Genomic DNA, 21,916 nt, shown 5'->3' on the forward strand with positions numbered 1-21,916 from the left:
ACCAACCCTTCTCCCTACCCCAGGAGTTTGACCTTGGTAGACTAAGACAAAATGTTTGGAGCCCTTTCAAAACAATTATGACTATAGACTGACCTTAGATAGAAGCAAAATAAATCAACTTCATCCGAAATGAAAACCACTCACTCATTTACTTGGCTTTTGTATCACACCACCAAAGGGACATGCCGAAAGCTTGCGGATCTCACAGCACTCCGAATAAGTTTTATGGTTTTGTTTATTATGTTTCTCCCATTAGTTTATGACTCAGTATTACATCGCCGAAAGCTTTTTCCTAAACAAGTTAGTATTTCAATTGGGCTGCTATGTCTTGATGATTTCTTCCTCTGGGATGGAGATGCTAATCTAGAAACCAAATGGACTTGTTTGATTTTATGAGCATAATTAAAGGAGATAATGAACGCAAAGCACCTATAGGCATGACTAGCAAGTGACTGGTGCTCAATATATTCACTTTATTAGATAAACATAAAATTCTTGTATTGCGTGACCAACATGGACAAATACCATAGCCTTTGTCACTTCAAAGCATAGTACTTGAGAAATACTAAATATAAAAAAATGAGGACCAATTTGATAATATTCTATTAGCACATTAAAGAAAAATATATGTTAATATCAAAATCATTAAAGCCACACTAAATAATTTATACATTCATTGACTTTTTAAAAGAAAATTTTCAAATAAATATGCATAGATATGGATTGTCCAAGGTAGTAAAAAATCTTAACAATATTTGTATAGTGCTTTTTACTTTATAAATTATATCATTGTTTTGCCTTTAAGGTATTACAAAAGTACATTTGAAGCCATCTATGAGATTCCAATTGGGGTGGAAGAGAGAGAGAAAAACCTCTATTTTTTTCTATATGATTGATATCTTTAAATGTTTGAATAGACTTTATCAATTCATGAGATTATTAATTTTCCATTTGTGATAATATTTATACACATATACAGGTTTTAGCATACCCTTGAAAACATATTTTCTTTTTTAATACCTCAAATTTTTTAAAAATATATTTTTATTGATTTCAGAGAGAGGAAAGGAGGAGGGAGAGAGATAGAAATATCGATAATGAGGGAAACATTGATTGGCTGCCTCCTGCACACCCCCTACTGGGGATTGATCCCACAACCCAGGCATGTGCCCTGACTGGAAATCAAACCCGGGACCTCCTGGTGCATAGGTTGATGCTCAATTCCTGAGCCACACTGGCCAAGTGAAAACATAATTTCTATATGACAAAAATTAAATTCATTAAATAAAATACCCTTTTAAAAGCTTACCAAATTACAGTTTTATGCCCCCAGGACTGAAAATATTTAGACAACTTTTTCTGATCAGGTATTGCCTTAAAAATTAAGTATACCCCTGCAAAAATGTTGTAATTGAAAGTCTCTGGTGCCATCTACTGGTAGAAGAGCAATTTGGAAACGTAGAATTTTAAAACTTGTGTTTGTGCCTATTCTACAGACAAGTCAGAATCGTTCGGAAGCTAACAGAGTGACAGCTAGCTAAGTGAAGATGCCCATTGTTCATTTAAGCATCTGTTCAGTGTTATTACCAACATTTGTGTTCCTGCTGTTGAGACATTGCACTAGGTGCTAGGGCTGCCAAGACCTGACTCTTGCCTTCATAGAGCTCAGTGTGAAAATGAGGAGATGCACAACTACATCCCAAGGTTGTGAGTGCTGGCACATCCCACGCACTCGGCGCTGTGTCTGGGAGACAGTCAGAGAAGGATGCGTGGGTGACCATCCGAGCATCAGTAGTCATTGAGCACAATGGCCTTCCAGGCAGAGAAGCACACTGATAAAGTCAGGTTTAAGTATGGTTGGAAAGTGATGTAATGAGTGGGCAAGAAGGCTAGGGCCATATACAAAACTGTTTGGTATTCTTTGCTTAGGATGTTAGATTTTATCTTGTTCATAGTGAGCCAGTGAAGGAGTTTTGAGCCTCTGGACACATGATCAGGTTTGCTTTTCAGAAACGATACCGTGATCGTGAAAAGAGGAATGAGAGAATGGAGGTGAGACTGGAGGTAATGGACCAGGGCGGGGCTATCACAACAGACATGGAGAGTGTTGACAGGGCTCTCAACTAGGGGAGGCAAAAGAAAGAAGAGGGTAAATTGTAGAATTCAGGTCAAATGAACAAGGGTTAGGAACCGAATGCAATGGAGTGGGGGTTGAGGAGCAGAGGCAGTAGGGTGGCCTGAGAGAAGCCACAAGAGGCCAACGACCAACAGATAGCAGCAGCCCAGCCAGAAGAAGCACCACGCCCATTGCCAAGAGAAGTCTCACTTTTTAGCTCATTCATTGTTGTCCATTCATGCTGGTCCCACTGCTTCATTCAGCTCACCAAAGGAAGAAGTTGTAAGAATAGGCAGAGAACTTCAAAGGGTGCAAACCAAACTCCTCATCCTTCCATTTCCAGTGACCACTGAAGGAATTAACTAGTTGTAGGATGAGTGCGCATGGTCCTGTCTTTTGGTGTGTTAAAGGCACTGCTGATCCCTTCCATGATGTTAGATGTTCTTGCTTTCATGACTGAGTCGTGCCACTGGTTTACAAAGCCCTTCAGAGGTGTATGCCATGAAGTTCACACACCAATTTTATGCAGTCAATAGCCCATTATTATGCATCTCATTTTACAAATGAGAAGACTGGTCCTCAGAGACTAAATGACATTTCTGAGATCCCACAGTTGGTAATTGTAGTGTCAAGATTCCATTTTCTACCTTTTCTTGTTACCTAAGGAGTGAAAAGATTTGTTTATTTAAAAGGAGAACCTGTAGTTTATAAACAACTCAATACTATCATGAAAAGGAGAGGAACATTCATAAACCAATATTTGCACTAAATACAAACAAATACAAGATGACTGACTATTAGAAGATCCCCAAGGCTGGTACTGAAATAAGGAAGTTATATAGTGACTGTACTCCTGAAACAAGAGGGTTGGGATTTTGGCTTTTAAAACAAATAATCAAATTTAAATCCACTCTTGACTTACATGGTTATTATTTTCATGGAAGAAGAATATTTTTTAAAGTGCCAGCATCTTAACAACATAATGTTACTTTATCTCTGCTTTTGAGTTTTTATTTTCTATCATTTTAAGATGCTCACTTTCTTGTGTGGAAATAGCTAGTTTTTTCAATTCATTATCATTACTGCCTTGGAAAAAGCCAAATATATCTAAGATGCCCAAACTCCATGGCTCTTTCTTTCAATTTAAAAATTATTTTCAATTAAAAAAATATTTTCTATGGTGCTGGGAGCTTTTGATGCTTGCTCAGTGGTAATTAAACATATACAGGGGGATTATTTCTTCTTCAGTCTATTTTAGACTTAGTGGGATGTTGATCTTCTGAGCTCTCCTTTGGTTGATCTTTCTGCACGCCAGAAGTGTACATTTTCTTCACTCCTCACCCCAGTCGGCAGCCAAGTCCCAGCCCAAACCCTTCCTGCTGACTGCGTCAGGGCCTTGTTCTCAAGATCCCCGAGTACGTGAGCACCTCTTCCCTGCTTCCAGAGCATGACATGCAAATGGCGATTAAAAGAATAAAACTAGCCCTGGCCGGTTTGGCTCAGCGGTTAGAGCGTCGGCCTGCGGTCCGGAGAGACCCGGGTTCGGTTCCCGCTAAGGGCATGTACCTCGGTTGCAGTTTGTCCCCGGCCCTGGTTGGTCGTGCGGGTGGCAGCCACTCGATGTGCCTCTTTCACGTCGATGTTTCCCTCTCTCTCTCTTCCTCTCTCTCCCTCCCACTCTATCTGTGCAAAAAATGGAAAAATGTCCTCGGGTGAGGATAAAAAAAAAAGAATAAAACTAAAACTGTAAATGTTCAAACATTGCCACCAGTCTGTACGCTGAGTTTTCCTAGAATCCCGTTTCCTTCGTAAAGATGAGAAGTCAGATGAGAGCAGATGTGGCCACGCCTGAAAGAAACACAGAATGGCATGAAGATAAATGCGAAATGCAGTCACCAGGATGGTCAACATTGTGTTTGCAGGCAAATTTAAAATAGGCACCTGTTTTTGAGATTTAAATATCCATTTTCTTTTGCACCACAGATCTGAAAGTGTCCTGGTACAGCAAGGACAACAAAATCAAGCCGTCTCGGTTCTTTAGAATGACGCAGTTTGAAGACACCTACCAACTGGAAATCGCTGAGGCTTATCCAGAAGATGAAGGGACTTACACTTTTGTTGCGAACAACGCCGTAGGCCAAGTATCAAGCACAGCCAACTTGAGACTGGAAGGTAGAGTAAAACAACTTCACGAACCACAATCAAATACAGGTCTAATCTCACGTCAGTAACCATCACTAAAAATTTCATGTAAATCATGGTTGGTCCTGTCATTCTCTTTTAATGCAACTAATTGTTTTCATGTTATGTGCAGTGTTCTCACTTTCCATTGACTCCTTCTCATGATGAATCACATGCCATCACTTTTTTTTTTTTTTTTTTATTTTGCCTGCTTTGTCTCCATAATGTTTTGTCATGTGTTGCTCTCATCACCAGCTTTCATACCTCCTGATCAGCATGTATCAGAAAGGGGAGAAATATATTTAAAGAAATAGGTATATTTGTTTTCTCACTTGGCTAGGATAAAAAAAAAATTTTTAATTCAAACCTAAGAATGTTACCCTCCCCTGCCCCATTGTGTTCACTTAATTCTGAATTCACAGAAGCGACAGTGGCAATTTCACCACTGGTATAGGCACCAGTGGAGGGGCCCAGTCCTAAGATGGTTCAACATTTGTTACGTGAGTCTCTTAAATTACCATCACAAGCACTTCTTCGGTGATTGTGAGGCAAGGGGCACTTTGATTCAAAACAAAACAAGATAACTATTTTTTTCTAAGCTAATTTATTCTACATAGCATTGAGTATATATGAATACATAAGGATTTAGGGCAACTTTTGACTTTTGATTTTTTTTCTTCAATTGTAAACATTTATTACAACCACCAAACGTTTTCTTAATAATCAGTTTAAACAATCAACTTTGGTTTGCAAAGTAGAAAAGCGGGTTTTACAACCAGAGGGGAAAAATATAAAAACAGAAAACAAGAATACCTATACCGAATCGTGTACTCTAGCATCGCCTTCTTGAGCAAAGCAGAGAAGCTCTTTAGATTGTTGATGTCTCGGCTTGTCTGTCTGGGAAATGGAAGTGAACTCGTGTGACTTTGAATCGACAGTGGCGAACACTGACAAGACTTTAGGAGTGGGCTGGGTTCTCATCCACTGCTGAACTGTGTCAGATCTGTGAACAACTCCAAATGAGTCCTGGTTTCAATGCAGGGTGCAACATTAAAGGTTGGCATGCTTCTTTTCAGGATTTAGCAAACTTGAAGAAGTTACAGCAAACTCCCAATGGCATGTCTCTTCATCATTTTCATTTAAGATGGAGTCCCTTGGCCAAAAGCCCATCTTCCTCCAGCCTCTATCAAGCCTCAGGGTGCACAGCGGGGAGACAGTCAGATTTCTTGCCAGGGTTTCTGGCATTCCCAAACCAGAAATCCAGTGGTTTCATAACCAGCAGCCAATGCTACCAACAAAAGATGTAGTGTTCCATTTTGCGGAGTCCACAGGCATGGCTTTAATGCTTATAGTTGACGCTCGCTCAGAGCACGCTGGGCAGTACTCTTGCAGGGCAGCCAGTAGCGCTGGGGAAGCCACTTGCGCAGCCACACTCACAGTGACTCCGAAAGGTAAAGCCCAACTTGCTTCCGAGACTTTGATTTGCTGCCTACCTCCTGCTTCCGCTGTTACTAACGAGCGTCTCAGCTGTCTGTCTCATTACACATTGTGGCCAGTCCCTAATTTACTAATAAAGTAACATCCAACAAGCACCCCCCCCCCCCCCCGCCGCAAGGTCCCAGTTATGGACAAACCTATGTACCTAAGTCTCACTATGTGTTCTGTGCATCACATTAGTCATTCTTTTGTTGGGCATCAATGCTGCTTAACATTTTTACTTTTCTAAACAGCATCTCATCATTGCATCATTAATGATCTCTTTGCTGTATATTTTTTACAAAGTATACTGTGGAAGGAGGACAGATTTTATGGGAGAGGGAGACTGAGATGATTGATTGATTGATTGATTGATTGATTGATTCTGGATAACTGCAATGACAACAGAAGCAAGAAACCAGACACTTATGGCATCCGCATGAGCCTCCTCATTCATTCATCTCTGGATCGCTGGGAATGAATTTTCCTCCGTGCAATTCTGACATCTTAGAGCACACTCCATCTGGCATGCTGCTTCCAGTGACAACGATGTCTTTCATCGTCATCTTCCATGCCATTGTGTGTTACTAACCTAGCCAAGTGACAAAGCTTAGATCTTAATATTCTTTTCTTTTTCTTGTCACTCGATCATACAGTGCAAGCCCTAGCTAGGCAGAGTTCTGGGAAAGATGTGAGAGAGTCCACCAAGTCCCAGGCAGTGGCAGCTTCCTCTTTCACAAAGCAGGAGAGCAAAATATCCCAAAATGAAATTAAGGCATTTGAAGGATCATCATATGAATGTGAAGTGCAGGTTTTTGAAAGCGTATCTCAAAGTTCCACCCACACAGCGGCATTCGTTCGCGAGGTAGGGATGCACCATCCTGCAGCCCTTTCACAAATCGCAGAAAGCGCGGAGTTATCCGAGAAATGTGCCGGAGAGATGATGGAGGCGCCCAAGTTCCTCCTGCATCTTCAGGACCTCTCTGTAAAGTGTGGCGACACTGCTCAGTTCCTCTGTGTTTTAGAAGATGAATCTTCTGTTGATGTAACCTGGACTCGTGGAGGTGTAAAGATAGAGGAATCTGAGAGACTGAAGCAGTCACAAAATGGAAAGACTCTGTTTCTTACCATACGCAATGTTCAGCTGGTAGACCAAGGACTGTACAGCTGCACTGTGCACAATGAGCACGGAAAGGAGGCGACCTCGGCAGTACTGAGCGTAGAAGGTGGTTATTTGATTTTTAGCTTCGACTTGCTTCATGTCATCCTCATCGCTTTCTGCAGCTTTTCTTCCATGCAAATTGGATCACTGGGCATATTAGAGCATCTCCAAGTTAGCACTCCATTCATCAACGGCCTCTGAAAGTCGGCCAAGTCCTTGGCCAAACTTGTTAAGAACATTTAACTTTCCAGTCTAGATTTAGGAAGTATAACTTGCAAATCCAGGTTCAGGAAGTTAAGGTTCATTTCACGTGTGGCCTTTTCTAATATTTACCAGTGTGCCACCTAATACGTGTACTGAAGAAGGTTAGACTGTTACAGTTCACGTATTTACTAAGTCCTGTTTATTTTTGGGCCTGATACTAGGCCAAATTGAAATTTAATTGTGTCAGTATTCGGTGGCGCAAAACTTCTCATTTGCCCTTTGTCTTCAGATCTGGAGGTTCTAGCTGTTTACAAGGAGGTCATGAAAATTAAAAATTGAGCCCTTAAAATAATAGGGCTCTGTCTGGACCAAAATTAGTCATCTCTCGATATTGCTCAATAAATCACGCTGCTTTTACAGCCACAGATCCCCTGGGAATCGTAGAATTATCTCATGGCAAGATCATTATTTTTGTTATTATTGTGCTTGATTCTCCCTGGTGTCTGGAAAGGCATGAATACCTTTGTCTGGGCAAAGGATAGCTTCTCCCTCATATCTATGGACTTTCCCTTTAGATACTACTGAAATAAGAAAACTATTCGGGTGCTAGAAGCCCAGGCTGTCTATCTGCCCACAAAGGAGCTTCACTGAGTCCCACGGAAGGAAGCTGGGAGAAGTTTGGGCACCTCTGGGGGTCTGTTGGTCTGACCACACTATTTCTGAGTTTTTAGACATGAGCAGGGGGCAGTAAACACAGTGCTGTGTGACAGCCATCTCTACCCTGAATCTCTAAATTGGCTCCTTAGTTCACTTACTGCATCTACAAGATTCACTCACCAAAAGGAGGCTTTTTTCTTTCTTAAGCTGACATTTTGTTCTATAGCTATTTCTGGTTTTATTTCCAAAGCCCACAAAAGAAATATCACAAGAACTGAGATCTAGTTATGCAAATGAGATGGAAAATTCCACCGCGCAGGGAGTTGACCACAGCTGCTGCTGAGCTGGGTAATCAGAGTTACTATTTATCTGGAGTTGTCATCCACAAGTCTTATAGGTGAAAACTGACAGCTTCTGCTGAAATATAATTGGGCATTAGTTGCACTATGGAGGTAGGAGAAATGTAGGTCTTTCAACTTATTTCCCAAAGAACCTAGTGCCATAGCACAGTGCTTGAAAGTCAAGTTCCCAGAGGGGATTTTCTTGGACATTTTTGCCCCAGGAATTCCAGTTCTAATGAAATATTATTGAAGTATTCTTGGAGCATGAACATTTTTTTTCCTTGGAAAGTCCAAACTGTCTTACTTGTACTTAAGAAAGTGAAAGCATAAGCCACTTTGAAGTGTTTCAAGAGTGAAGGATCAGGCACAGGTGTCCAATGACCTAAGGCCAGGCTTATATGCTCCCCTTTTATTCCGGCCTAATAACGTTATGTAGCTTACTTACATGGAGATCAGGTAAGAATGGAAAACCCCATAAATCAGTTTGAGGTGAGCTCACGTGGGCAGTAAGCATAGCTATGTCATATGTTAGTTTGGGGACTAACGTGCGGCTGTCCTTCTCATCCTAACGACATTCCATCTTCTCTAAATTCAGCGTGTGTTTTTCTCTGACAAGCACAGCTAATTGATTCCTTTTCCTAACTTTATCCTTACCTAGCAAAAGAATCACAAACCAGAGCAGTCACAAAAATTACCCTTGGTTCAGACACTAAAAGTATTAAAACACTCAAAGAATCACAAATTAAAACAACCCGTGAAGTAAAGAGAGAATCGTCGAAGAAAACATCAAGCTTGTCAGTGACTTCATGCCAAAGGCCACAAGGAACCGAGAAGCCCAGGAGTCGAGCCCACTGAGCCACTGCACACGAACTGAAGGATGAGAGTGGTACCAGGGCACCACCTTTCCGAAGAAGCTGCCCCAGAGATGATTGTGTCTAAAGACAGTACCTTTTCCTTATGTAATAAAAGCCATTTTGAGTGGATGACTCTGTTTTGCTTCTTAATATGTAATTGGACTTTGGATAGTTGAACGTTTTAAAGGTGGTTCAAATCAAAGGAGTACTTTCTAGCTGAAAAGGTTAATTCTGCAGGAAAAACTGAGAATAGATGTCAACTAAACGTGGCATGTTAGAAAATGCATGTTCCTATTCAGTATGACTTCATCTCTTAGCAAGTGTTCAGTCAATAAGAGATTTTTTAAAAAAAGAACTTTTCCTTAGCTTGTGGATTGTTTTTCTGAATGCATGTAAAGGCATGGAGAATTATAGAACTAAAAGTGGAAATTTCATAGAGAACCCAAAATAAAAATGTTTTTAAATCTTTCTGCCAACATTGTCATTATCAGCTCATTGATTTGTTTGGCATGAATTTTTTTTATGCATTTGGGGGATATAAATTGAAATTTTAAAGAGAAAATTGTAATTGTATGAATTGTGTATTGAGGCAGAAAGTATATGAATTGATCATTAACAATTGTTCTTGTTTTTTTTCATTTTAGCCTATGAATCAATTTTACACGAGAGGATTGAACAGCAGATTGAGGTGGAAATGAAAGGTATTATTACATTGAATGTGAGATTAAAGTAGAAATTCTGAAGGATTAATAGAATACTGGATCTGCCTTATTTATTTTAGTATCATTGATAAAGATGACATAGATGTACAAATATATCTCCTAGAGTATATATTACTATGTCGCATGCCTGGTTTAGTATGCGGATGGTTACATGCATTTCATCCTAATTTGTTTTCTAGTCATTTAAAATCTTGAATTTAAAATTTATCAGCTATATTCAATTTCATGTTTGCAGCCATTTTCAAAAGTGTGTAATAGAAAAAGTTGGAATCTTAATGCATGAAATCATGAAACGGAAGTTTGGTTTTAAAATCACAGTGAATTAAGTTGAACAGTAGAGAATAACCTAGCTGTCAATCTCCGAATGCAATGTCATGAATGAATTCTGATTGAAACGCTACTTGGGTTAGGGTGTGTGACAATGTTACATCTCCATTCTGGTGTACACTTCATGCTCATATATCATCTTAACATCCATACGTTTCTTACACTGGCTTGCAGATAGCTGCCTTCTGTGATCCTACTGCCTGCTTCCCTTTGTATAACACCATGACTTTATGGCTGTATTAGTTCGAATAAACGCCTTCTCATTTTATTTTAGCTATTTATGGTTATAGTTCTTGTATATATCTTAAAATAGTTAATTCTCAAAAATATAATTTAATCTACAATCAAAAGGATCAGAAAGGGCGTTTATTCCACTCTCTGCAAGTCAGGTAAGATTTTCCTCTTAGCCTTCAAAGGAACAAAGTTTTCCTGCCCTCAAAACACATATGCACAGGAACATGTTATTTTGAAATGCATTTTTGCTTGTTCAAGAAGAAATTTCAACAGTTTGAAGAAAAGACCAGACAGCGAACGATTTTCGTGTCAGAATCTTTTAAACAGAGCATGGTGTTGCGTTTATTCGAACAAATATGGTGAGTGAATTTTTCTATGGATTTGTGAGAATCTGTAGCATGCATTTTATTTCATTTCCTATTTTGCAATTTCATTTATTTTCAAATTTTTCAAATAGTATGGAAAATAGTAAAATGCTTTATAATTTAATTTTTTCCCAGATATATTCTCTGAGGAAGAATCCGAACATTCAGAAAGAGACACTCGTGAGGCCTTTTCTGATTCTGAAGACATAGACCACAGCTCCATGGCTGCTAAAAGATATGCAAGTAGAATATTATCCACAAGCTCCTGGCCTGAATATTTCAAGCCTTCTTTTACCCAAAAACTTATGTTTAAGTATGTGTCTGAGGGTGAACCTGCTGTTTTTACGTGTAGGTTAATTGCCTGTCCAACTCCAGAAATGACTTGGTTTCATAATAATAGGCCAATCCCAACAGGTCTCCGACGGGTTATAAAAACTGAGAGTGATTTACATGATCACTCTTCCAGCTTAGAGATTAAAAGGGTACAATACAGAGATTCTGGAAGTTACAGACTGGTAGCGATTAATAGTGAAGGGTATGCTGAATCAACCGCATCACTGCTTGTTATCCAAAAAGGGCAAGATGAGAAATATTTAGAATTTCTGAAAAGGGCAGAACAGACGCAGGAAAGTCTGGAGACGTTAGTTGAAAGGAGAGAGGAAAGGATGAAGGTTGACCTGAGGTTTACTGGCTCTCCCTTTAACAAAAAACAAGATGTGGAACAAAAGGGAATGATGCGAACTATACACTTTGAAACAGTAAGCCCTGGCAAAAGAACAGATTTTATGTATGATGAAGAATATTTAGAAAGTAAACCTGACGACAGAGGATGGTTTAATGTAGGTGAAAATTTCCTGGATAAGGAGACCAAAGTGAAGTTGCAACGTTTACGGGAGGCTCGAAAAATGTTACAGGAGAAAAAGAAGTTATCCCATTTAGATGTATCATCTGAACTAAGCCCAAGAACTTTGGGAAGTGAAGCAAGTAATAAAGATATTCTGTTCCCTAGAGAGGAAATGAAAAGCAGGTCTATGTCTGATGTAGCTGAAAATAGGGATAAGGTAGAATATTCAACTGAATATTCTTATCAAATGGATCAACATATGGAATTTGGAGAATCACCCACAAGTTTTCCAACCACTGTTGATGAAGAAATTCTCCAGACTGAAATAAGAATGAGCCAAGAGGCATTTCTAAGAGAAAGTCGACCAAAAGACCATTTACATGATAGAATTCTAGTAAATGAGAACACCCAAGCAAAAAGACAAGTTGAAGAAATGATGACCCAAACTGAAATTGGAGAGTCATCTAAATATATCACTAATGTATGTAAGAACAAGGAAATATACGAGACTTCTGAAAGGATGTCTGAGGTTATACCACATACGAGTGACACTTTTGGCACATGTACATATATTAAAGAAAATAAAGAAATAGATAGTGAAAGAAAAATAAAAGATGATTTGGGAGAATTAGAACACTCCACTTCCACAAGAGTTGATGAATTCAAAACTGAAGAGGAGGAAAAAACCACAAGATTTTTTGAAAATGCTTTCCAAAAACATCTGCAACGTTGCCCGCCTTCATTTCTTCAACAAATGGAATCTCAAGAGGTTTATGAAGGTGATGGTTGTAAATTTGTGTGTCATTTTCAAGGAAATCCTCCACCCATAGTGATGTGGTATAACAATGATACGCCAATCCCACATAATCAAGGCTTCATCATTCATACTTTGGAAAACTATTCAACATTAACGTTTTCTTCTGTTCTTCCTCAAAATGAAGGTTCTATTACCTGTGTGCTGTTTAACCGATATGGAACAGTAAAGACAACGGCTATGCTAAAAGTGAAAGCAACTCAAACGTATCGTGCCCAAGCACATGAAGTCCCAGTGTTGCATGACTACACCGAAGAGGAAGAAGAACTGTCCTTGGTATTTGACCAAGCAGAAGGCATTCATCCATCTTTGAGACAAGAGGGCCAAACAGACCTCCCTATGTTTCAAACTAGCCCTCCTGTCCCTCCCTCTGCAGACAGAGAACTGCTTTCCTTTCCCGTAGAAATTCAGATAACAGCAGCAACTCCTACCCCAGAACAGGATAAAGAGCCAAGAGAATTGTTTCAGTTTGAAGAGTTGGAACCTAAAGCAACACCTCGAGATGAGGCTACTCAGTCACCAAAACACAAATTTATATTTTCACCTGATATTACGAATGAGCCACCAAAATTGTTACAAGAAATGCCAAGGTATGCCAGGTGTAGGGAAGGGGATTTCATAGTCCTTGAATGTTTACTCTCTGGTGAGCCCCAGCCAGTGGTGACATGGTTTCAAAATGGGGCCCTTTTAAAGCAAAACCAGAAGTTTCAATTTGAAGAGGTTAATTGTAGCTACAGATTGTATATTAATGATGTTGACTTTCAAGATTCTGGAAAATATAAATGTGTTGCTGAAAACAATTCAGGAACAGTTGAGAGTGTTTCGGATCTAACAGTGGAACCTGCCACTTACAGGGAATATAGTCAATTAGAAAATATTAGTGGAATTTATGAAAAATATTCCAAAGATCAACCAATTCAAGGAGAGTCTGTAAGGGCACATTTGTATGATTATCCAGCTGGCCCTTTTACTTCCCAATCTCATGGGAAAGAATATTCTATAGGGGAGTATTTTCAAAACCTTGAGACAACTGAGCAAATAGACCAGAAAGTCTATGATCATTGTATATCTTCCAGAGAAAAACTCCCAAGATTTATGCAGGTTGCTTCTAGGTCTATACAAACCAACAGGCCTCTCAGGGCTGAACTCATACAGTGTCAGGATGAATGGAAAGAAGGACATGTAAATGAAAAATCAAAGCTGCACCAAGTAGAGGGTGCTGTTTATCCATTTGTTGATGATTTCAGGGACGTTAAAATTAGGAAAGAGGTAAGACATGATTCTGGAAAAGTTGGTGAACCAGAAAGGGTACATGTGCAAGGCTATGCCCAAAGTGACTATTTCTCGAATATCCACGCAAAGAAAACTTCTGATAGGTACGATACAAAAGACTCATCTACCATTGAATATGATGAACCCCTAGTTGAAGAGAGAAGCTACCCAAGAAGAAAGGTAAAGCATAGAATCATTGCATTTGAAAAATTACAACATGTAGAGAAAGGAGTTCTAGAGAAAAGACCTACCAGGAAATCATTTGTTAATCCTCCTCAAAAGAAGCCTGATGACATTGGCTTTCCATTAGATCAAAGAGAATCAAAAGCAAGTAATCTAAAGGCTAATATGTATCAAGTAGAGAAAATGTCTCCAAACACTGAACCAGATTCATCTAACATCATAATGAATTTAAAGCTGCTTTCTTCTCAAACTCATGAGGAATTTAAAGCACAAGAGAGGGAGCGACAGAAGGAAATAGGTCTTATAGAGCAGTCTGTAGTTTCTGAAAGGGCTGAACATGAATCTTCTATTACATTGGACTTAAAGCAATTTCACTCTCAAACAGAAAATCCAGATTTAAAATTTCAAGAATTAGATAGTGGTCAACCGGAAGAAGCTTATTTTAAAATCCTACACCCTGCTTCTGAAACAAGTGATGCTGAGAACATTGTATTTGATCTAAAACAAATGTATTCTCATATAGGAGATCCAGCTAAGGATTTCCAAGAAATTAGGCCACAGTGGGAAACACCTGATAAAGAAGAAATTCCTAGCGCTGACATATTACAATTGGACACACAGAATATGTCTAAAAGAGTGCAAAGTAACATATTTGCCGATCAAAAAATTTCTTCCAGTCAGGACTGGATGGAGAAAGGTTATATTGATGAAAAGACCTTTTATTTGGGAAAGGAAGTCCAACAGGTACAGGAACAAAATTTAGAAATTTTAAACACGGATAGTTCTCTTAAAGACTTTTCTGAAGAAGTCCGTAGTCAATCAGGTGCTCTATTTCAGACTTCTTCTGCAGACGTAGGAGAAACCGATATTTCTGAGAAAAGCCGTCCTTTAGAAAATGGAGATCAAAGTTTCATTTCACTTTTGAAAAAAGCAGCAAGTGAGGAAAATCTTTTAGAGGTTTGTGAAATGAAGGGAGAACACACTTTGGAACGAGAGCTGGCGTCATTTCCAAAGCAGGAGGGAGGGATGCAGGAAAATGCCGATGGAATTTGGGGAGCCCTCAAAGACAATGTTCAGGAAGCAGACACGCTCCACAGAAAGCCCTCCCTGAGCCAGTGCTGTCCATTCTTGATGACTGAGGAACAACAGAATCCAAATGAACAAATAAATGAAAAAAATGATGTCTCTGAAGAGGAAAAATTTTATGAAGTTCAAGTTCAAAAGGAAACTTCTTTGTCCACTACTGAAGAAGAAAAGCTAGAAACTTGTTTTCCTGAAAATATTTCTAAATTGGATGAGGCCCATGCAATGGAAGTAATGGACTCTGAGTCCTCCCTCACACAGTATTTACTTGCTGCTGGAAAACATGAAGTTCCGGAAACTAAAGACACCAGAGACAAGGCAAAATGTGTCCAGAGTGAATCAATCACGTCCATGGAGGTTGAAGAAGTAACTTTCAACACTGTGTATGAATATTACAACCAACCTCAGGAATCACTAGGTCGTCCATTTTCTCCTGAATCCGATATTTCCATTGATGTGGGAAGCTTGAGCAGTGAAGAAATCTCTGAGTTAGATCAGTTTTATACCCCACCATCCTCTGTTGAACACTTTGAAACTCCGAAATCTCCTGATTTATATTTTACTCCATTAGCTACAACTCAACAATCCTCAACAAACTTAGGAGGGGAGACTATTCAAAGAACCATGCCTACAGAGGACGTTGCTGAAAGGTACTCAACACCTTCAGAAGGGGAGATAGCAGAAAGATATTCCACGCCCACAGGGGAGACTGTAGAGAGATATTCCACACCCCCAGGGGAGTCTCTGGAGAGATATTCCATACCCCCAGGGGAGTCTCTGGAGAGATATTCCACACCCCCAGGGGAGACTGTAGAGAGATATTCCACACCCCCAGGGGAGTCTCTAGAGAGATATTCCACACCCCCAGGGGAGTCTCTAGAGAGATATTCCACACCCCCAGGGGAGACTTTAGAAAGATATTCTACACCTTTACGAGGAGAAACAGTTGAAAGATACTATATCCCTACTGGAGGACCAAACCCCACTGAAAACTTTAAAAGGTACCCATCAAAAATGGAAAGGGAGGACAGTACGCCAAATGAGCATTTCCATACACCTACAGGAGAGAGAAGTTCAGCCTATGAAATATGGCGTTCTGATTCATTTGGCACACCCAATGAAGCCATCGAACCCAAAGACGATGAAATGCCTCCATCTTTTATTGAACCTCTGACCAAAAGGAAGATATATGAACATACAACATTAGGCTTCATTGTTGAAGTTGAGGGCATTCCAGTTCCTGGTGTGAAATGGTACAGAAATAAATCTTTGCTGGAGCCGGGTGAAAGAATCAGGATAGAAAGGGTGGGTAATGTGTGTTCTTTGGAAATTTCTAACATTCAGAAAGGGGAAGGGGGAGAGTACATGTGCCATGCTGTGAACATCATAGGGGAAGCAAAGAGCTTTGCAAACGTGGACATAGTACCCCAAAAAGAGCGAGCAGTGGTACTGCCACCTCCAGTAACACATCAGCATGTCATGGAGTTTGACCTGGAAAACACTTCCTCATCAAGAACACCTTCTCCTCAAGAGATTGTCTTGGAAGTTGAATTAAGTGAAAAAGATGTTAAAGAATTTGAGAAGCAAGTGAAAATAGTCACAGTTCCTGAATTTACTCCCGATCATAAGAGCATGATTGTGAGTCTAGATGTTCTTCCACTGAATTTAGCAGATCCAAATACGGCTTCAAGAGGGGAAGAAGACAAAGATTTAAAAATCGACTTAGAAGCATTTGAAATGCCTCCTCGTTTTATAATGCCTATTTGTGATTTTAAAGTTCCAGAAAGTTCGAACGCTGTGTTCAAATGTTCCGTCATAGGCATCCCTAGTCCCGAAGTTCAGTGGTATAAAGAATATATGTGCATTAAGCCAGATAATGTTAAATATGTGATCAGCGAGGAGAATGGGAGCCACAGCCTTACCATTCGAAACGTCTGCCTTTCGGACAGTGCAACATACAGGTGCAGAGCGGTGAACTGTGTGGGAGAGGCTATCTGTCGGGGATTTCTCACCATGGGAGACTCCGAAGTATTTGCTATAACGAAGAGAAGTAAAGTGACTTTAAGCAGTTTGAAGGAAGAGTTAGTCCTAAAGAGTAAATATGCAGACAGCTTTTTTGAATTTCAGGTGGTGGAAGGGCCTCCCAGGTTTATCAAAGGCATTTCTGACTGTTACGCCCGGTTAGGCACAGCGGCTTATTTCCAGTGTTTAGTTCGTGGCTCTCCAAGACCCACAGTTTACTGGTACAAAGACGGGAAGCTGATGCAAGGAGCAAGGTTCAGTGCTGAGGAGAAAGGCATAGGGTTCCACAACTTATTCATAACAGGCTTAGTAAAAGATGACGAAGGTGAGTACAGGTGTGTAGCTACCAACAGCAGAGGAATGGCCGAGACCTGTGCAGCACTCACCCTGATATGAAGTTTCCTGTGCAATGTTTCAGTGCCTCAGTAATTCTTGCAGTGGATTTGAGTGCTTTCACGTTTTCTAAATTATATAGATCTAATAAATTTTCAAATATGTCAACTCTGTTTGAATGCATTGCATTGAAGACCTCTGAAAAAAAACAGTTTCTCCATGTGGCTGTCTCTTATTTGTAATACATGTAAATATTGTTATCTAAATATCTAAACTGTGGAATTATCACTTGTGTCAATTATACTGTGAAAAATCAAGCACGATTAAATATCTCTATGGCTACCTAATTGTGTTTCTACTTGACCTTCATTTCTCCTCCTCAAAATGTTGCAGCAGAATGTATTCTCTCTTAGCAGACAAACTGTATAGGTGAAGCAAGATCTAAAATGGAAGTCTGTGTCAGATGACCATGCACATGGATTAGTCAGGGGAAAATCTCCTCTCTGCTCTGAGTATAAGTAATTTTTGAAATTATAACCCTTTTGTAGCCAAATCCATGCTCATTTACTCAGACTTAGAATAGACAAAACAAAAACCAGAACCCAGCTCTGCTCAGATAGTAACTAACTATGTACATGGAGCCTCAGTTCTCGAACTTAATTTGTTCCAGGAGGCTGTTCCGGAAGCGATTTGTTCGAAACCGAATCATATTTTCCCATTAGAAATTATGTAAATTGAAATAATCCATTAATCCATTCCAGAACCCCAAATGATTTCCTGTTTTAACCTCTCTTATATACAGTGCATGTCTAATGTACTATTTAATCTATAAAACACTTATTTTCTTAAATTTATCAAACAACCCCTTTCTACCCTTAAAGGGTCCCTTCCAGGGCTCGTTCCCGGGGTGTCTTCCAGGAGGTCAGCGGCAGCGTCTTCACTTTTCACACATCACTGCCTGTGCAGTGCTGTCACCCGCTCACTGCTTTTCCTTTATCCAAACCCGCAACAGTTTTTCTGCCTCTTCAGTTGCCTGAGGTTGTGGTTTTGTGAGCACTTCCACACCCTTAGCAACATTAGCACACTTGATGGCCTCTTCGAGTTTTAAAATTGTGCTAATCGTACAATGTTTCTGCCAGCAACAAACACACTCTCTTCTTTCTTTGTGGCCTGAGAGACGCCTTTTGTCATGCTGAGGTATCAGCATGAACCGGCTGTCAGGTCAGAAACCAGTTTCATTTCACAACGGAGACATGTTTTCCTGTGAACAACTCGGCCAAGAACTGAATTGTTGAGATGGGAGACGCTCGAGAACCGAGGTTTGACTGTAATCTGTTTGACATTGCATTCTTAGTATATTTTTGGCTTTAAAAAAAAAATGTTTTCATTATTAATATCCCTCTTCTTAAGTGTTTTAACTCTTGCTGGTTTTGAAGGGACCATTGGTGCTGTTTGGATAGAGTTCATCTGGACATTTGCAGAATGTGCAAATACAGATCTTTGCACTTTGGGAAATACCTCCTGTTCTCAGTTTTTGAGATGCATCAAGTGTAAAATGCAACATTAATTTAACATTTGTCTGGGGAAAAAGAAACTACCATATTACATTTTTACATACAAATTTTAAACTGCAGTCCAATCTCAGAATCTTTAAAATTAGGAAGAAGAAGGTGGAACATTTTTAGAACTGAGGCAATATGGTAATTCGTATTTGTATATAACAAGATAATAAGCTTTCCTTTAACTTGCAATGAATTTTATTTTAAAAGCTAACTAAAAATTAATGAGCATTCAAATTCAAGATTTATGTTTCTAAAGTGACTTTTTTTGTTTTTCAAAATTAAAATTATAATAAATTTACAAAATCCTTAGCATTGTACCTATATACCAATGTGAACCTAAATCTTCTCCTATAAGTTGTAATGAGTATAGAGAAGTACAATTTTGTTTTGTACTGAAAATGAGGGATTGGAGTAAAAAGTGATTATTCAACTTGATGTGTCCTCCCAGTGGTAATTTTTCTTAAATAATTTAGAATAAATTTTAGTAGTGCAGTGGGTGATGAAAGAAACAATAGGCTATTGTAATGAAATTATGAATCTTTCCTCCCCTCAACTCTTAAATTACTTACTATTACCCAATGGCTATATTCGTCCTCTGCATTGAGCAATTTTAAGTACCATGATTATATTAAACATTAATTTTAATTCTAAAAAATTAAAATTTTAATTTTCAAAAGGATTCATATAACCAATTATGCTTACTATATTTCTTTTATTGTATTACCTTTTTATTCCCACAGTGGGAATTCCCTAAAAGCTCTTACAAATTAAATATGCAGTTGGAATGTGTGCAGAACGTAGACAGAGCAGTAAGGCTTATACCCTCACCTCCGCACCCTCCAAAACATCCATTTTACTTGTTTGAGTCACCATAGCTCATCAGGATAGATACACTTTTGTGGAGCAATCATTTCTCTTTTAACCAGTGAGTACACAATAACTGTGATGATAGTTAGAGATACAATGAAATATATCACATCCTAACTCCCTGAAATAAAACTAATTCTATAGTTTAGAGACTTAAGGATTTATTCTACTTTTAGTCACATAAAGGAGGTTTAAATAAATTAGAAATGCAGGTCATGATGAACATGACAAGCACATTTTACCCAACTATTATATTATAGAGCATAGATAGCAACAGTTCAAAACCTGTTTCTTAAAAAAAAAAGTAAAAAGAAGAAAAAGTTTTAATGCCTTATTGGATTTACAGAAAGTGCTGAGAAATATGCTTGTATTCACATAAGAAGGAGCTCTTTGTTTTGCTCATTAGAATTCTGTTAGTCTCAAATGCATTAAACTTGAGGATATGCAGAATAACAATGACTGAATAAAGAGAAGTAAGCTTTGCCTACACTTGGTTTATTTATTAATTGTTGAAATTTTTTAATTTTCTGACTCAATGGCACATAACTTAAAAGCCTGAAATATTAATTTACCTGATTCTGGATAAAGAATTCATTTATTACCTAGTGGAAGTTAGACATAGTTATTAGCTGCTACGACGACCTGTCTTTTTAATCAAACCTTTTATGTTTCAACACATTTGAATTTTATTTACTATCTTTTTCATGGTTAATACACAATATTTAGAAGTAAGGGAAAATATTTCAAGATATCAGTGAGGAGGGGTATACGAACTATATTCACATTCATTTCCTTTACAGATATTTTGGCAGTTCAAGTGGTCACCGTATGTGAAATTAATCAATGATTTTATGGCTACTAATTGAAATAATGAATAACGGAGTATGTATACTACATGCTATAGATATGTGTTACCCGTACACTTATAGCTGGCAGACAGAGTCCTGCCCTCTAATGCTTATACACCAGAACAGAAAGGAATTAAGTTATAAGATTATTCCATGTGATACAAGTGAAGTGAACTAACAAAATAGTAAAACTGCTTTTTAGTAAGGCAATACAACTATCGTTCACAGGGCTGTTCTACATACATAACCGATTTAATGGAAAACCTAATTCCTTTTTTATCAAATTACGTGTCTCGTTCAGTCATCCATGATACTGTTTAAAGAGTATTTGTTATTCACTGCTATTTTTTTCTCTTCAATAATGTATAGGTATTTCTTGTATAATAAAATACAATTGGGTTTTTTTTTTCAAGCCAAAGTTTTATTTAATATGTAAAAGAAATGGTTCTTGAAAATGCTTATGAGTAAAGCTAAAGGATACAGTGCTCTCTACCTAGGAGTTAGCCAGCCTATCCAAGGGCAGGGTTATGTACAGTACCAGTGGTCTGTGCATAGATTAGGTAGACATTCTCAGTGTGTGGTCTCGGTTCTGGGTCTACACCTTCACTGAGCGTGAACAGGGCTCCTACTCCTTAACCACAGCCAACTCCATTGGGCCCGAAGTCCTCTGCATGACATCCTTTACAATCGATGTCCACTTCTTTCTCACTCAGAGTTGTTGTCTTCCCATACTTGGCACATTGGAAACACGTTTTGTGCCAGGGTTTTCCAGCTCTGATGATATTCTCAGCCCCATTAACCAAATTCCCACATCTGATACATTTCTCAGCATCTCCGTATTTCTGAGAAATTTATAAGTGGTTGGATTTGTTGTAAGCCTCTGAAGCTGAACACTCTCTGGCTTGACACCCAGTCTCTTGCCCAATCCGTGTTGAGCAAGCCAGCACCCTGGCCTTAACGATAGCCTTTGGGCCCGTATTTCTTTCCACAGCAGGATTTGCAGTAGACCTCTGAATTGTCATCGTTGAGCTATCTAAATATTTCCTGCAAACGATGCACAGAAAGCAGCGGTGGAAGCTTCTTGCCCCACACTCCACCTTCCCTACATGCTGCACAGTCCTCCCGCGGCTCCCACGCTTGTTCCCACCCTCCCCCCAAAGGGCCACCTGAGTGGGAGGGAGGCAGGACCGCACCGCGCGGAGGGCGGAGCTAAGGAGACCTGCGCAGGGACCACGTGTCAGGAGCCACCATTAAATTTCTAATGTTGCAGTGGTTTTCTCTCATTTTTCTTGACTAACCTGAGTTAACCTCAGTCTTATTATCAGAGTGTTGTTGGAGTACTGTGGCGGTTTACACAGGCAAAAGATGGCCTGTGTTTCTAGGAATTGTCAGCGGTAGTTCGCTCACAAATTCAGATTAAACATTCTGGGTAGCCCCTCCTTTTAATAA

General features: G+C 39.2%; 1 protein-coding gene and 1 pseudogene across 1 annotated transcript in view; one reads left to right on the forward strand and one right to left on the reverse strand.

Annotated features, from left to right (window-relative positions):
• Window positions 1-21,916, forward strand: part of TTN (titin) — a 272,606-nt gene that overhangs the window by 45,797 nt on the left and 204,893 nt on the right. The window contains exons 44-45 of the mRNA XM_036253264.1: window positions 4,100-4,288; window positions 9,636-9,692. Of these exons, the coding sequence (XP_036109157.1) occupies window positions 4,100-4,288; window positions 9,636-9,692 (246 nt within the window). The remainder of the gene's footprint in view (window positions 1-4,099; window positions 4,289-9,635; window positions 9,693-21,916) is intronic.
• On the reverse strand, window positions 20,977-21,891 carry LOC118625521 (annotated as a pseudogene).

Source organism: Molossus molossus, unplaced genomic scaffold (genome assembly GCF_014108415.1).
Source record: "Molossus molossus isolate mMolMol1 unplaced genomic scaffold, mMolMol1.p scaffold_m16_p_11, whole genome shotgun sequence".
Taxonomy (NCBI): Eukaryota; Metazoa; Chordata; class Mammalia; order Chiroptera; family Molossidae; genus Molossus; species Molossus molossus.